The sequence below is a fragment of the Melospiza melodia genome, unplaced genomic scaffold (assembly GCF_035770615.1).
Source record: "Melospiza melodia melodia isolate bMelMel2 unplaced genomic scaffold, bMelMel2.pri scaffold_35, whole genome shotgun sequence".
Classification (NCBI taxonomy): domain Eukaryota; kingdom Metazoa; phylum Chordata; class Aves; order Passeriformes; family Passerellidae; genus Melospiza; species Melospiza melodia.
Window position 1 is genome coordinate 6907908 of NW_026948670.1, and position 15697 is coordinate 6923604.

A 15697-nucleotide genomic window follows, 5' to 3' on the forward strand; every position below is an offset into this window, starting at 1 on the left:
TCTCTACTCCCACTGCCATGATGAGAATCAGATTGTTGCTGAGGTGAGCACTTATGGCCACCTGCTGTCCCCCTGGCAGGGGCTTGGGCTGCCTCCTGCCCTGGCACCTTGCGGGCTGCAGCCTCCTCCAGCCTGTGACACTGGGATGCTCCTGTGCCCTGGACTGTGGGGCCATCTCTGCGTCTCTGCTGTATCCAGGCCTCCCGGGAAATGCTGCATTCCTCAGCCAGATTCTTGAAGAGGAGGGACATCGAACAAATGCTACACCTGGATCAGAGCTTTGGGGAGTGCCTGGTAAGAGCAGCAGAGACACCCCAGCCTTACCATGGCGAAGGTCCCTGGGGGTGGTGCTCAGCGTGCGGGGCTGGCAGCTGTGCCTGCTGCTGCAGCCAGAGGCCGCGCGGGCTCTGCTCCAGGCTCCCGTGGGCCTGAGTCGGGTGCCCATGGAGCCCCGGCCCGGCGGGGCTGCGGGGCGGCACCACGGCTCCCCGGGCAGCAGCCGGCCCTCCGCCCCTCCCCTCGGGAGCCCTTGGCCAGCGACTGCTGGCCGCGCCTCAGGGCTGTGCGGGCAGGCGAGGCCGGCGATGGGCGCAGGCAGCGCCCGGCCCAGGGGCTGAGCCCGGGCCAACCCTTCCTTCCTGCCGCTCTCTGCAGCTGGCAGAGGACAGGAGAAGAGTGGCCGAGCACCTGCGCCGGGCCCTGCGCTACCTGCAGAGCCCACAGGAGCCCCTGCGAGAGGCGACCGTCAGGTTCATGGGTGAGTCCCGAGCCCGGGCTCCTTCCCGGTCCGCCGCAGCTCGTCCCCGGCCCTGCCTGCTGCCCCGGCAGCGCCAGCCCGGCCCGGCGCCGTGGAGCCCCCCCCTGGCCTGGGCATTGCTGCTGCCACCCTCTGGCAGCCGTGCCCTGGGGCGGCAGCGTGCGGCAAGGGCCTGGGCTGAGCCCTTCCAGGCCAGCAGCCCGTGTGGCCACAGCGCCAGCAGTGCCGCTGGCAGGGAGCTGTGCCGCTGCGGCCGTGACAGGCTCTGTGTTCACAGGCATGGCTGGGCGGCACCTGAGAGGGCAGCAGCAAGAGCTGCAGCTGATCTGCACTGGTGAGTGAGTGAGGGCAGCGGGCTGACCGCGAGGGCTGGAGGGGGCAGCTGCAAGCCCTGCTCTGGCTGCGGAGGGATCTGCTCCCGTGGGCAGAGCACACAGAGATATCAGGGCTACGTGTGGCATGCGTGGCCAGCAACTTCGGCCTGATCCCCTTGCTCCCTGCTCCCTGCGGGCCATGGCAAGAGACGACCGGGATGGCCCTGGCAGGGGCCTCTCCTCGGCTCCCTGCACATGCGGGATCTGACCTTGCCTCTGTTCCTCTCTCTTGCAGCCCTTGAAGAAATGGCCTATGACAGCAGTCCTGCAATCAGAGATGCTGCCATTGAATCTTGTTTAGTTCTCTGGGCCATACAGAGAGCTTCCTGCTCCCCATGGCGTAAGCTGCGAGATCGATTCCGCAGTGCATGGAGGAAACGGCCTCCTCTGGGTCTGTGCAGCACTGCTTTGCTGTTCTGCTGGAGCTCTGCAGAGAGATGATCTGCAAGACTGTCTGCTGGAGCCATTTGAACCAGCAGGGATTTTCTTTTTGTTCTTCGAGATTTTTCTGTTTTTATTTTTGTTTTTGTTGAGTATAGAATAACTTAGAGTAGAATAGAATAGAACATCTTACAATACACAGAGTCCCAGGATCTTTCTTTTCCTGCACAAGGTCAGTAGGGCATAGGAGAAGAGGGGGAAAAGGGTGCTTGTGCTCAGCCAGCTGCCCAGGTGTGCAGTGTTGTAGGGAAAATAGCCAGAAACCCCTTGGCCTTTGGTGGTTCTGCTGAAGCCTTTGTGCCGGCCACAGAGTGACTGGGCAGGGGCCGGAGCTGCGGGGATCCCTGCCAGAGCGGTGCCTGGCAATGGCCTCAAGCCCTGTGCCGGGCAGGAAGCGCCATCCATGTCCTCCTGGCCACGTGTTGCTGGCTGCAGTGCTGAGGGCTCCCAGGTGCCTCTGGATGGGGCTGCTCTGGAGCTGCTGTGGGACTGCGGGGCTACTGCCGGGAAGCTTGACCAGGGTTGGGGAGACCCTGAGGGGCTGAGGCACTGCTAAGCCCTGAGCAATTGGCTGTCAGAGGCCATAAGCAGCCCCCTGGCAGCCGCCTTGATCCCAACAGCCGGCTGCTCTGGTGCTTCTAGGTCAGTGGCTAGTGGGAGGGACCCCCTGGAATCAGGCGTGGAACCCTGGTCCTGGCCTTTCAGGGCTGTGAGGCCAGCTGTTGTGGGGCTGGGCGTGTGCCCTCCCTGGAGCCCCCCACCCCTCAGCCTTAGGCATTGAGCTCCACTGCCTGATATCCGTCTTGTTCCTGTTGCTGTGGGGGAGGCCGAGCTCTGTGGCTTTAGGCCCCATGGAGCCAGAAGAGCAGCAGCTTTGAGCCCACAGGGGCCACAGAAAGGCCCTCTTGGACCACGGGCATTCCTGTCCTGCCCAGGCCAGGGACACATGAGAGTGCAGCTTCAGAGTGCCACGCTGGCTTTGCACTGGGCCACCTCCCTGTGCTGTGCACGACTGGCTCTTTGCTTTGCTGCTCTCGACCTTGTGTCGTCATACTCCTCTGGCTGCCTGCTGCAGCCAGGGGCAGCCCTATCAGGAGGGTGAAAAGCCCCGTCTCCAACATCTCAAGGGGGAAATGGAGCTCTCCAAGCCCTCAGACCACGCTGTAAGCAGAGCAGAGCCTTTTCCCCAGCCCCATTGTCTTTCTGCCTGCTTCTGGCCCCTGGCCACCATGACCCACTGCACTTGCTCTGAGTCACCTACAGCATGGCTGGTGCCTCTTGATTTGCTGACCCTGGGATGTGAGGCTCACTGAGGGAAAGGTGGCTGTCCCAATGCTGAGGGCACACGTGGCTCACTGAGCAGACTTGAGGCTTCCCCAGCAGCTTGCAGGTGCCTTATGTGTCATGTTACAGTGCTTGTGCTCCTGCCTCTTCCTGTCCCTCTTCTCACCCTCACCCAACCTGCACCCTCTGACCTACCTTCAATAAACCCTGTTGCATCAGACACGGTGTCAAGAGCCCTCCTTCGGCTGCCAGTTGAGGGCACGTTACAACCTCCGGGCCTGGGAGCAAGGTGGGCTGGGGGAGCTGCTCTCTCAGACCAAGAGGGAATGGCTCTCGACAGCACCTGCCCATGGACCTTCCCCGCACCAAATAAAATCATCTCCAAGCTTAGCTAGTAAGCTAGTAAGGTATAAACCATTAATTGCCTGGAAATCTAGCACTAGTCTCTGAGTTCCATTAGGTTTCTTTATTGCTGATGTAGCAGTAGTAAATTTTGGCTGCCATTCTTCCAACAGTCCTGATGTCAGGGATTTAATTGATTGTTGGCTCTATTCCTTTCCTAACTTCTAATCTTCAAGGGTATTGCTTTCTGACTACTGCCTTAACTCTGTGTCTAGCTCAATTTTCATAGGGTCTGCTCGTTTTGATTTTCCTGGGCTATCAGTATCCCATACTCTTGGGTATACCTGATTCAATATTTCCTCTAACTAGTTCTTCTTGTTTGTTGGTCTGGTGTCAGTTGTCAGTCCTACTGCTAAAACCGCTCATTTGTCTTCAGGTACCTTCCATTGAAGTTTTCTTTTTCTAAACAGAATTGTTGCTTCCAAATTTTCAAGCAAATCCCTGCATAGGACAGATTTGGGTGAGTTTGGTAAATAAAGAAACTGATGTATTCCCATTTTCTTCTTGATTTTACATTGAAGTGATTTCAGGAAGAATGCATTTTCTGGCTGGCCAGTGGCTCCTAGTGCTTGAAGATAGTTTTCACTTTTGGGTATCAGTGCTTGATTCAAGAGTGAAAATGTGTCTCCACAATTAGTTAAAAATTCATCTTCTTTATTATTATTTAGCTGTATTTTAACCGGTAACCTGCTAGGGTAAGAATTGCCAGTCTCGGTCACTTCTTATCATCTAGAGTGGCTGCAAGAGTTTTGTGTACTTTGTCTGCTAACTCTGGGCACTGGCCTTATTTCCAGTGTCCTGATTTCTTACAAGATGCACATTGATTTGGCCCCAGCTTGGTCTGTGGCTGCTTTGAACCTCCTCTGCCTCTGCTCTTTATGTCCCTGCCTCTGCTTCATCCACGCCCACGTCCGGCCTCTCCCTGGTGCTGATCCAGAGCTGCCACCATGGCTGCAGGGAGCTCTTCTTTATTTTCTCTCTCTTGATTATCATACACTTTCTATGCTTTTCTCATTCATGCCTTTAAGTCTCTCTTGACAGGCTCTTTCAGCTTCTCAAGTTTCTGCCTGACATCTGGGCTAGATTGCCCTGATATCAGGGAAACCCACTGCTGCTTTCCCATATCCGAGCAGGGATCCAGGGCTGTGCCTTTACGTGCAGCTGCTCACAGCCTGTCCACAAAGTCAGGGGTGACTCGTGCTGTCCCTGTGTAACGTTATCTATTACTGACCAAGTTATTGCTTTTGGAATGGCATTTTTTAATTCCAATGTGACTATGTCCTGGTATCTGGTTAACATTGCACAGCTGCCTGCATTGTTCGCGTCCCACAAAGGGCTTACAGTAGGACACAGCTGGTCCACTGTACCTTGCAAGGCTCCACTAGCAATTTGTCCGTGCACACGTGCTCTGGCCACCTTGATCACCAACTCTTTTGCTGGTTTGGTTAGCTCTGTCAATATGAAATCATTATCACCTCAGCCTGGCTCTTGACTCTTGACTATGAACTCCAATCTTTTTGCTGCTTTGCTAGCATTTTCTCTATCCATTTAAACTTTTTGCCAGCAACTTGAGGTCACTAGTAGAAAAGCAGATGTTCACCCACATGGCTTCTCCTGGGGGACTCAAGACTTGCCTTAAGGTGGTAACTAAAGGCCAAGCTTTCTTGGTTTTATTCCTTGTGTTGGTTGTCACTGGGGGTCCCTGAAATTGTCCCCTCACCTGGATTATTCATCTCATCCTCACTGCCATTTGGCTTTCATTCAGGGGCCGGAGTGGTTGCCTGAGGTGGAGTGTACCCGTGCTGGCCTGGACTAACTCGGCTCTAAGTCTTGGACACCTAGAACACAATCTTCCTGGTGAATTTGAGCCAATTTCAAACATCTCAGCCTTATGCTGAGTGCTAAACGACATCTCTTTCTTTTCTGCCTCTTATCTCTTTCCAAAGTTAGGACTAAAGGTCCTATGGGGCCAAATCAAAGCCACATTCTTTCTGACACTTGGGTTTATTCTTCAGGGTAAAAGCCATGTCTGCATATATCACTGGATCTCATTTTTCTCCTCGTCTTAAAAATAACATCAACTGTAACAATGGATCATAATGTTCCATTAAGTGGTCACTTTTCACCACTTTCTAATTGATACTAAGCCTACCATTGGGTAAGAGTATTTCATCAAGTTACCTTATATGAAAAATTACCTTCTGGGATTCCTCCCAAATCTTTCTCATCTGCTAAATTACATTCTAGTGGACTCTTTCTAATACCATCTTTACTTCTTGTGCTATTCATTCTTCATGCTGTCTAAATTTCCAAACTTATCAGGATCTATTCGTACTTCTCTTTTCCTTCTCTTTATCCCCTGTAGACTACACTTAACCCACATGGGCTGTCTCTGAGTCACCTAGCACCAATATTCTTTTTTATAGTCCTAACAAGCAGTGAAAACAAAAGGATTCCACATGTTATAAATAGGTATGATTCATGCTGATAAAATTGAAACAATAATCAATATAGATATAGTAATTAATATTTGTAAATAATAAAGTAGTTAGAGTTTAATGCTAGAAAGGAAAGCAATGGGAGGGGTTCCACTCCCCTCTCCCTGCTGATGTTCAAGGACAGGAGGATAAAGCAAATGATAACAGTTACTAAAAATTAACAAAAAGAAGGGAAAATCTGGTTGGGTCCCAGGAAAATGCCAGCTATAGGAGATTTATTGCTTTGATGCTTAAATGCAGTAATATGTTAGTTTTGGCTTTCATTGTACTGGCTTGGTGCTCATGTGTAACCCAAAGGTGAATTAAAGTGCATAGAGGAACAGAAGAGGCCTTCATCAGTGACGATCTCCAACGACTTGTGTGACCACCAAAACAAGTGGTGGAGTATGCACGATAAAGGTGGTGATGAGGACGGAGGTAGAGGTGTGATGAATCGAAAATGGGAGGGGACGACATTGACACTTGGCATAGAAGGGGGGAATCTTCACTTGGCAAGCTCGTACGTGAGGTGGCAAGGGTCCAAGAGTCCTGCACTCCGTACCCTGTGGTTATCTTTTTCTTATGCACTATTATTGGAACTGAATTATCCCTTATTTTTAATCCAATTATATTGTTAATATTTTAAGTGTATCCAATTTTATATATTTTCTAAACTTTTCAATTCAAATTGCTGCTACCTCTAATATTGTTTGGTTTTTTGATGATGGGATAATTGGGCAAAAATAACAATATGAAAAAACAGGCCTGGGAGCCTCCCTCACGGCTGCTTACCACACAGCTCATCTTTGAGACGGGTGCTTCACCTTTTATACCTCTGGGGGTTGCATCAGCCAACCCTGGCCCCTCCCAAAGTCTGTCAGTCAACTCTTCTTTGCCGTTTATTGGTGGAGATTGCTTTCCTGCAACTTGATTGGTGGGTCAGGTGGTGCCATGCTGTGCCCTCCAGTAGCAATGAGCTTTTTCATTCTCAACTGCCCTGTAGGAGGGCCACAGGTACACGCCTTCATTTACCTCTCCTAAACAACCCAGGCTGTCTGGTGGCGACAATACAGAGGATGGGGAAAGGGGACTGTGAGGAGAACAGAGGGCATCTAAACAATAAACTACAATAACATACCTATACATCAATAAAACTTCTCTTAATATTCACACAATATTCGTTCCTTAATTGTTAGAGCAAATCATCTCATTATTCATCTATAACAATTTTTATTTTTATTTTTACATTTTCCTATTAAAGGACTGTTATTCCTACTCCCATATCTTTACCTGAGAGCCCCTTAATTCCAAAATTTTAATAATTCAGAGGGAAGGGGTTTATATTTTCCATTTCCAGAGAAGATCCTTCCTTCCTTTACAGACACCTGTCTTTCAAACCAAGACAGAGTCCCAAAAATCCTGCAAATCCCACAAAGATCTGCACAACAACCTGACTGGGACCCTCCTTCCTGAGCCAAACAGGGCAGACCTGAACAAACAAAAAACCATTTCTCCTGGTTTAATGAAAAGGTGTGTTTTGGGTCCCATAAGAGGAACAGAGATGCTGTGCCCCCTGGTACTGGGGGAGGGAATGAGGAGCTCCTGGGGGTACTGGGAGCACTGGAACAGGGAACTCTGGGTGGCCCCACATGGGACCCCACACTCCTGGCCACCCCCCCATGGCACGGTGGGCACCCACGGGAGCTGGGGGGCGGACAGCCAGTGGGAGGTGCCCTCAGACAGGAACCTCCAGTGCCCCCTGTGCCCCCAGTGTCACAGCATGTTCTCGTAGATGTCACTGGAGTCCTGCTGTTGCCTGTGGGGTCCTGGCAGCTCTGCATTGGTCACCTGGCAGGATGGGGCACAGGGGGGCACTGCAAGAGACACCGGGTGGGGGAACTTGGATGGGAGGTGACACCCCTAGGGTGACATGTCCCTGTCCCCCCACCTGTACTCACCCCCTGCCTTCTTCTTTCACACGACCTGGCTGTACAGCAGCTCCCCTGCCTTTGGAGGGACCGAGGGCCCTGGGGGGCCCTGCAAGGATAAGGGAATGTCTGTAGGGATGTGGGGGGTCACAAGGAACATAAAATGGGGGTTCAGGCCTGGACTCACCCCAATCACCTTTCCTGTTGTTCCCTGAGGGCTGCAAAGGAAAGAGAGGAGGGTTGACTGTGGAGCCCTCAGGGCCTCTGAACACCCTTGAGACCTCTGACTGCCCCCGGGAGCCTCGTGCATCCCTGAAGCCCCTAATGAGCCTTGAATCACCCACTGAATCCACTGAGACCCCAAACTCCTCCAAACCCCTGACCGAACCCCCAATGTCCCTGCACAACCCTGCAGGACCTCCCCAAATCCCCCAGGATCCCCAGCTGAGATCTCTGGGGATTCAGCTTCACCCAAGTCGGGAGCTGTTGGTGCTACCCTCTGACCCTCAAACTCTGTGAGAGGTTCACCCCAATCCCTGGGACCCCCATTTCCCCTCCATTGTCACCCACCCAGGCAGTGCCACTAGTGCCAGCCCCTGATGACAGCCAGGAGCAGAAGTAGGAACAGGAGGGACCCGCAGACCCCTGCAGCCACTGCTGGGGACAGAGAGAGACACATCAGGGTCACCCAGAACCCCGGGGTTTCTGCACCCCCCATGTGACCCTGTGTAACCCTACCTGTGCCCTGTTCCTGTGTTGTCACCTCCAGGGCCAGCTCAGGGCAGAGTGCCTGGTGCCCGTCCTGATCCAGCTGGTTGGTGGCCACACACTGGTAGGTGCCCAAATGTCCCACATCAACAGCCCTGAGCTCCAGGAGGGGACCTTGGGCCACCTCCTGCCTGTTGTGCAGCTCGGTGAAGGTGACAGAGGCTGAGCCCCCCTGCACCAAGCAGCGCATGGTCACGGGGTCACCTGCACACACCCGGTGTGACAGGGGACTGAGGGCATTGGCCACGGGCACTGTGGGGAGACAGACAGGGCTGGCACCTGGTGAGGTGGATGGGGGTGCCATGGGTGGGGTCACCCCCAGTCTGAAGGTCCTGCTCACAAAGGACATTCAGGGAGACACTCTCAGCCATGCTGTCCCCCCACTGGCAGTGGCCGCTGCCATTGTCCCCAGTGTGGTGCAGCTCCAGGCAGGGCCAGTGCCAAGCGGTGCCTCTGAGCCCTCCCAGGCACCAGGAAAAGGACAGGTGACCTGTCCCTGTGGCCACCGTGCAGCTCAGCACAAGGCTGTGCTGACAGGGACACCCCCGAGGGCAGAACCCCTGTGGGAGGCGGTGACACCAGGGGACATTGAGGGACTTGGGGGAAGGTCAGGGAGGGGCAGGGAGAGACCAGTGAGGGAGAGGAGAGGAGGTGCAGAGCTGGGGCGGGGGAGGCTTGGATAGGTACCCCAAGGAAGGATGGGGGGTTTAATGAGGGGACACATGGAGCGGGAGATGGGAGGACCCCAGTGCGGGTATGGAGACCCAGAGAGGGTATTGTGGGATTCTGGGGAAACAGCAGAGAGGGGTGAGGTTGACTCAGAGATGGGTGAATGGACCCAGTGAGGGATGGGGGGAACGGGGCAGTAATGGAGGTACCCAGGCAGGGGACCCAAGGAGGCCGTGGGGGCTCCCCGTGCCCATCCCCACACTCACTGCGCACCGTGACACGGAGGAGGGCATTGCTCTTCTGCACGGCACCCCCCCTCGGAGCGCACCTGGCAGCTGTAATTCCCTGAGTGGGAGACCTCCACCACCTGCCTGTCCCGGTAGAACACGTGCAGGAGGGAGGCTCGGGGCCCCAGGGGCTGGGGGTGCTGAGGCAGCTGAGAGTCAGGGGGGACCCCATGGTGGGCTCGGAGGGACCCTCCAGCACCGGCACCGTGAAAAGCTCTGGAAAGGAGAGGGGAGGGAGATATGTGAGCCCGAGTCACTAGGGAGGGGCTGTGGCGGGGTTGCAGTGGCAGCTGTGGGATGCTCACCATGCACTGTCACTGTCACTGATTCCGACTCCTCCCATCCCCATGATACCCTGGATTTCACCATGCTCCCACAGCTGTAGCAGCCACTGTGTTGCAGCTGCAGAGGAGACAGGGACAGCTCGGTCCCATTGCAGAGCTCCTGAAGTTTCTTCTCCGCGCGGTAAAAGGACACTGAGCTGACCGGGTTGTCCCGCCAGCGCCGGCAGCGCAGTGTCACCGTGTCATCCTCCAGCAGTGCCCGCACTGGCACCTGCAGCACCAATGGGGCTGTGGGACACAGAGGTCCTGTTACACCGAGGGGACCTGGCCGGTCCCAGTGCCATCACAACCCCCATATTGGCTCACATGCAGCACACCAGGGATCCCCAAATCCACAAACAGGGTCTGCCAGCACTGGGATGCTCTGGGATGTCCCCAGAGCAGGGGACAGGCTCTGGTCACACAGGAGGTGACCCATGGAGCAGAGCCCACCCAGAGCCCTGGGGTCACTGCTGGTGCCAGGATGGGGACACCCAAAACTCCCTCACCATCTAAGACTCTCACAGGAGGGCTGAGCCCCCTGCTGGGTCTCTCACACGTGTAGGTGCCATTCTTGGTGACAGTGAGGCTGTTGTGTCCCTCCTGCCTCCAGCACTGCATGTCCTTGTAGCAGGTGGTGACACCAGTGTTCCCCAAGCCCTGGCAGGTCAATGTCACCCGGTCCCACAGCACTGCCGACCTCCAGGGGGGCTCCACCAGGAGCTGGGTGGTCTCAGCACCTGTGGGTGACAGGGGACACCAGCCTGCCAGGTCCAGCATGGGGCTGGGGACAGCAGGGTGGGGCCATGGCATCCCCCAAGGACTCACCAGCAAGGCCAAGGGTCTGGGCTGGAAGGGAGAAAGGACAGTGCTCAGTGAGTGTGGCACTGTGGGGACAGTGGAGCACGCGGGAATGGTTCATAGGCGCTGTCCCTGAACTGTCCCCCTGGGGAAATTGGTGTGGCACAGATGTCTCGATGGGGACACTGTGCTAGCACAGGTCTCCCCCACCAGCCCCATGGCCTCTGTCTCCATGGCCCATCCACATTGTGCTTGTCTTCTTCTCCCTGTCCCTGCATCCCTGCATCCCTGCATCCCTGCATCCCTGCATCCCTGCATCCCTGTGTCCCTGTCCCCACAGCTGCCCCAGCCCCAGGATGCCTCTCCCCACATTCCTATCCGTCCAGCCCTGTTCACCCTCTCCTGTCCCCACGGCCACCCCATGACCCCGGTCACTTCAAGCTCTGGCTTTGCTGGCATTGGGAACCTCAGGGAACCCTACAGCCCCCCTCTGCCCCCTCCCCACCACTCTCTGCCTCACCAGCGCCCATCCCCAGGGTACATCCAGCCCGGCCCGTGCCCAGGGCACTCACCCCACAGGAGCAGCGCCACCTTCCCGGCCATCCCGGTGTCCCCAGCCATGTGCACTGGCTGTCACTCGCTGATGTGGCCACCGCTCCCCTGGCTGGCGGCTCTTTGGATGAAGGGGAAGGAAGCGAGGTCACGTCTCATCCCCATGTGTAGGTGGCACCTAGGGGGGGCAGGGTGGCCACAAGCTGGGGACAGGCTGTGGGCAGGTTGGAGGCATGCTGGGGACAAGGCTGTCTCTGGGTTGGTGGGACATGGGCTTCCCAGGAGCAGGGGGGCGCTCAGGGGGTTTGGGGAGCCAGGGATGGGTGTCCAGGGGAGGGGAGTCCTGGGAATGGGGGTCCCTGGGAATGGAGTCCATGGGGAAATGGGGTCCTGAGGAGGGGGAGTCACAGGGGATGGGGGTGCCATGGGAATGGGGGTCCCCAGGGCTGGGAGGACTCAGAGATGGGAGTCCCAGGGGAAGGCAGGCTCCAGGGATTTGGTGTCATGGATTTGGTTTGCTTATTTGAGATATTTTGGTTAATGTAATAATTAGTGTGGTGGGTTTAGTGTTGGTTAATTATTAGTGCCTTTATCAGAATGTATTTATTTCTTTTTTGTTTTGAGATGAGACTAGGAGAAAGGTAAAGTACATTTAAAACTTTAAAATGGTATTTAAGAAAAATTTTTAATTGTAATATATTTATTAGTAATAAATCCCTCATCAAGGGATTTTTGTGCCAGGGATGGGTGCAGGGGGAATGGAGGGACCTGGGAGAATCAAGGTCCTGGGGAATGGGGATTTCAGGGGATGGAATGAATGGGAGAGGGTTCCTTGGGAATGGGGTCCTGGGCCATGGAGTTCCTGGGCAATGGCAGCCCTGGGATGGTGGTCTCAGGAAAGGGGAGACAGAAGGAATGGGGGTCCCATGGTCAGTTTCTCAGGGGAATGAGTTTACCAGGGATGGACAGTGACAGGATGTGCATGTGGGTCACAGCTCCTTCCCTGGCTGCCTCAGATTCTGGGAAGACCCAGGGGCTAGCGCTGCCTGCTGGGTTGTCCATGATTTGGGGGCAACAAGAGGGGATTCAGAGGTGCTCTGGGTCTGTGCCACCACAACCTCCAGGGGCATTTTCTGTTCTTTATTTCCATTTCCTTCCTTTTATCCCTCAAATTCACAACCTCCCAGTTCATGCAGTGATGATCCTGGGGAGCTCCTGAGCAGAGAATGTGTTGGGGGAAGCCCAGGGTGGGGGAAGCAGGGGTGAGGGGTCTGCAGGGAGGGCTGGGGAGGCTGTGGGGGATGGAGGAGTCAGCTTTCCCCCTGCCTACACTTTCACTTTCTCTCTCCTGCAGCAGATGGAACAGGCCGTTTGTGCTGAGTGTCACATGGGAGGAGGGGTCTGCCCTGGGGGGGGGGGGGGGGCAAATCCAGGGGGGTCCTGTCCTGGGGGATCCTGTCCCAGGGCGCACACATGCTGGACAAGGGGCTCCTGTCCTGGAGCATGGCAGCTCCTGTTGTTTCCAGACTTCTCCATTCTTGCTCGTCCCCTGCAGGATCTGAGCCAGCAAGAGCAGCTGGGGACTGGAGCCCTGGGCAGGAAGGAGCTCCCAAACTCCTGCTCCTTGAAGCCAGTGGCCATCCAAGGTGGGGCCCAGCCATGGCCCAGCCCCACTGCACAGGGATGGCCATTGCCCAGCTCTGCTCTGCCCAGCCCCAGGGGGCAGCCAGCACCTGTGGGTCCCCCCTGCCCCCTTGGCTTTGATTCTGGCAGCTTTACAGCTGCTGCCGAGGTGAGAATTCTGTGGGGGAAAAAGGCGCCTGGCTGTGGTTTGCTCAGCCCTGCAAGAAGCACAAACCCCAAAGGGAGCCCAAGCAGTGGCTGTGTGAGGGCCTTTGGTGGTTTTCAGAGCAGAGTTGGCTGGAAACACCCCTGCAGAGGCAGTTGAGAGGGAGCCAGTCCAGATATGCAGCAATTTATCACTTTGTCCCTTTGCCCAAGTATTGTAAATACATATTATATTACTGGAATTTTGCAAATATTAAAATGGAATTTATATATGTAATGTTAAAGTAACTTTGTTACAAAGATATAGGTTTTATTTCTGTTGTTCATTAAGCTTTGTGAAATAGCTGAATAAGTATGCTTGTGTTAAAATTCCTACTTGGATGGGATACATCTGATGAAGACAGGATGAAGACATCTGCTACAGATCTGCCAACTATCAGCACTCACCGCCTGAAGACAGTAAGGACCAAGGCCCAGAAATGAAGATGATGATAAGAAAGGACTAAAAGCACATCCAAGGAATAATTCTCTAAAAAGGCAGATCCAAGGATGAGCCATGCTAAACAATTCATGGAATATAAATTAGTTTGGGGAAAAAGTTTTCTATGCATAAGGGTATATGAATATGCAACAGGCTTAACGAAGGGAAAAGGTATCTAAGAAGTAAACCGGAAGAGAACATTGTGCTCTTGGCTGAGTGCCAGGATGCACCCACCCATAACAACGTTTGCTCTATGGTCCTTGTCTCCTATTGTGCTTTATTAAACTTTTAAAATTTTCACAGGAGGGAGAACATGGTTTTCACATGCTACAAAGATTAGAATTCTGTGGGGGAAAAAAGGCCTGCCTGTGGTTTGCTCAGCTCTGCAAGAAGCAAAAAACCCAAAGGGAGACCAAGCAGTGTCGCTGAGAAGGCCTTTCATAGTTTTCAGAGCAGGGCTGACTGAAAACTCCTCATACAAGGGCAGCTGTGGGGGAACCAGTCCAGAAATGCAGCAATAGATCACTTTGTTCTTCTAGGCAAGGGACTGAGAGAGACCAAAAAATCCTGCAAAGACAACAACAATCTGCTCAACACGCAGACCCGGACCCTCCTCCTCCTTCCTGTCTCAAACCTGCAGCCCTCTAGAACATCCTGGAAAGTATTTTTGGGTTGGCTCAGTCTTTAGACAAGAGAGAAAAGGATGGAAATGTCAAGCAGGGGCTCTACTCCGCGGCTGTGCGGGGGCTGTGGGCAGGGAACCAGTCTTCATTTCAGGCGTCCCCAAAACTGCTCCTTCCCCGCCCTCATCACCCGCACAGGGCACTGGGAATAGACAGGGCTCTGCCCTGCCCCTGGCCTGCTTCACTTCCCAGACCTGTGAGGGCCTTACTCTGGCAATGCTCGGTCCCGACACATCGTGACAGTGGCTTCGGGCACGCTGCCACAGTCAGTTTGGACACCCCGTGACCGTCCCGGCACTCGCAGTGCAATGGCAGCTGGGCCCCTTCCCGGTGCTCCGGGACCACCATTGCGGTCCCTCCTTTCCGCAGACCCCACCGCAGGGTCTCTGCTCCCCCCTGTCCCGGGGTCTCCCCTCTGCCGTTTTGCTCTCTCCATGCTTGGGGCTCCCCAGTGGGGTCCCAGTCCCTCCATCCTGGCCCCTCCCAGCCGCTGCCCCCCGGCCCCTCCAGCTGCGCCCCCCTGACAGCCCCGGGGCCGGCACCGGCAGAGGCTGCCAAGCCCCTGCAGGATGAGACGTTCCTGGGACCGCGCCGGCTGAGCGGGGCCCGGCTCCCTCATGCCGTCCTTGCCCACAGCACTCGGGCTCCAGCAGCCCCAGGCTGCTCTTTCGGGATGTGCCAACCGCTCCCAGAGTGCTGCCCTTTGTTGGAAACGAGCCCAGGAGCACCCGAATCACCCCGGGACATCCTGTGAGGCTGTGCCCGAGCCCTGAGGGGTTTGGGAGCCCAATGGGTGTCACTGCTCTGTCCCAAAATCTGGGGGCAGCAGGAATGGCAAGTGGTTCCCCAACATGGGCTCCCGTGGGCCTCACCTCAGCACCCTGTGGAATTCCCGGCACTCCGGCTCCATCTGCATGGCCAGGTGCTGTTCCCATGGGCCACCTGCTCCAGCCGCTCCTGCCTTAGCCACTGCTCCAGCTCAGCCTTCCTGGCCGACCAGTGGGAAGCAGCGGCCACATGGCACAGGTACAGAATCATCCTCACCACCAGCAAAAACCTTCCTAGCAGCCTAAAAAGCTCCTTGTGGGCAGTGCTGGCAGCATCTGACCCCTAAATTGTATCCAGTGCTGCCTTGTGTAGCCCAAAATCCCCAGGAGAGACAGCGGAGCCCTGTGTTTGTGAACAGGGATGCTTTAGGAGCACTGCTGAACTTTAGGAGCCTGGCTTAATTACAATGCCTCCTTAAGGGTCTGCAGCTCCCAGAGCAAAACAGGGGCATTGGCCCAATCAGCTCCAGTTTTGCCCCATTTTGCCGTCTCAAGGCATTGCTCCCATCCCAGGATGTCCCTGTGCTCCAGCTACTGCTGCAGAGCCCTTGGGGCTGTGGCTTTGCTCTCTTCTTCTTCCACCTCGTCCCCCTGTGGCTTCTGAGTTGGGACCAGGAGTGGCCAGGAAGAGCAGGAACTCCAAACATGCTCTGCAGTCGCCTGAGCTCGTAAACATCCCAGAGGAATTCAACATTCCAATAGCTGCTGTGCCCAAGCTGAAAGAGGAAAAGGGAGTGAAAGGCTGAGGGTTTGGAGGAATTCTGGCATAAAGCCACCTGAGGTGCTGCTGTGGACCTGAGACCTGCCTGGGATCAGATTCTGCCTTCCTTCCAATTGGGATCATGGAGAGTGCTC

General features: G+C 55.1%; 1 protein-coding gene across 1 annotated transcript; it reads right to left on the bottom strand.

Moving 5' to 3' along the window:
- Positions 1 to 8246: 8246 nt before the first annotated feature.
- LOC134434365 (low affinity immunoglobulin gamma Fc region receptor II-like) lies at positions 8247 to 11123 on the bottom strand. Its single transcript, XM_063183031.1, has 6 exons — positions 11084 to 11123; positions 10539 to 10559; positions 10220 to 10450; positions 9693 to 9959; positions 8546 to 8635; positions 8247 to 8320 (listed from the first exon to the last, which is right to left on the bottom strand). The coding sequence occupies exons 1-6, from the start codon at positions 11112 to 11114 to the stop codon at positions 8247 to 8249; spliced, it is 714 nt and encodes a 237-aa protein (XP_063039101.1). The 5' UTR covers positions 11115 to 11123.
- Between the last annotated feature and the right edge of the window lie 4574 nt (positions 11124 to 15697).

Coding starts and splice junctions, on each gene's coding strand:
- LOC134434365 (XM_063183031.1), bottom strand. CDS start 11,114: ATGGCCGGGAAGGTGGCGCTGCTCCTGTGGG. Junction 10,451..10,538: donor CCAGACCCTTGGCCTTGCTG/GTGAGTCCTTGG, acceptor TGTCACCCACAG/GTGCTGAGACCACCCAGCTC. Junction 9,960..10,219: donor TCCTGTGAGAGTCTTAGATG/GTGAGGGAGTTT, acceptor TGTGTCCCACAG/CCCCATTGGTGCTGCAGGTG.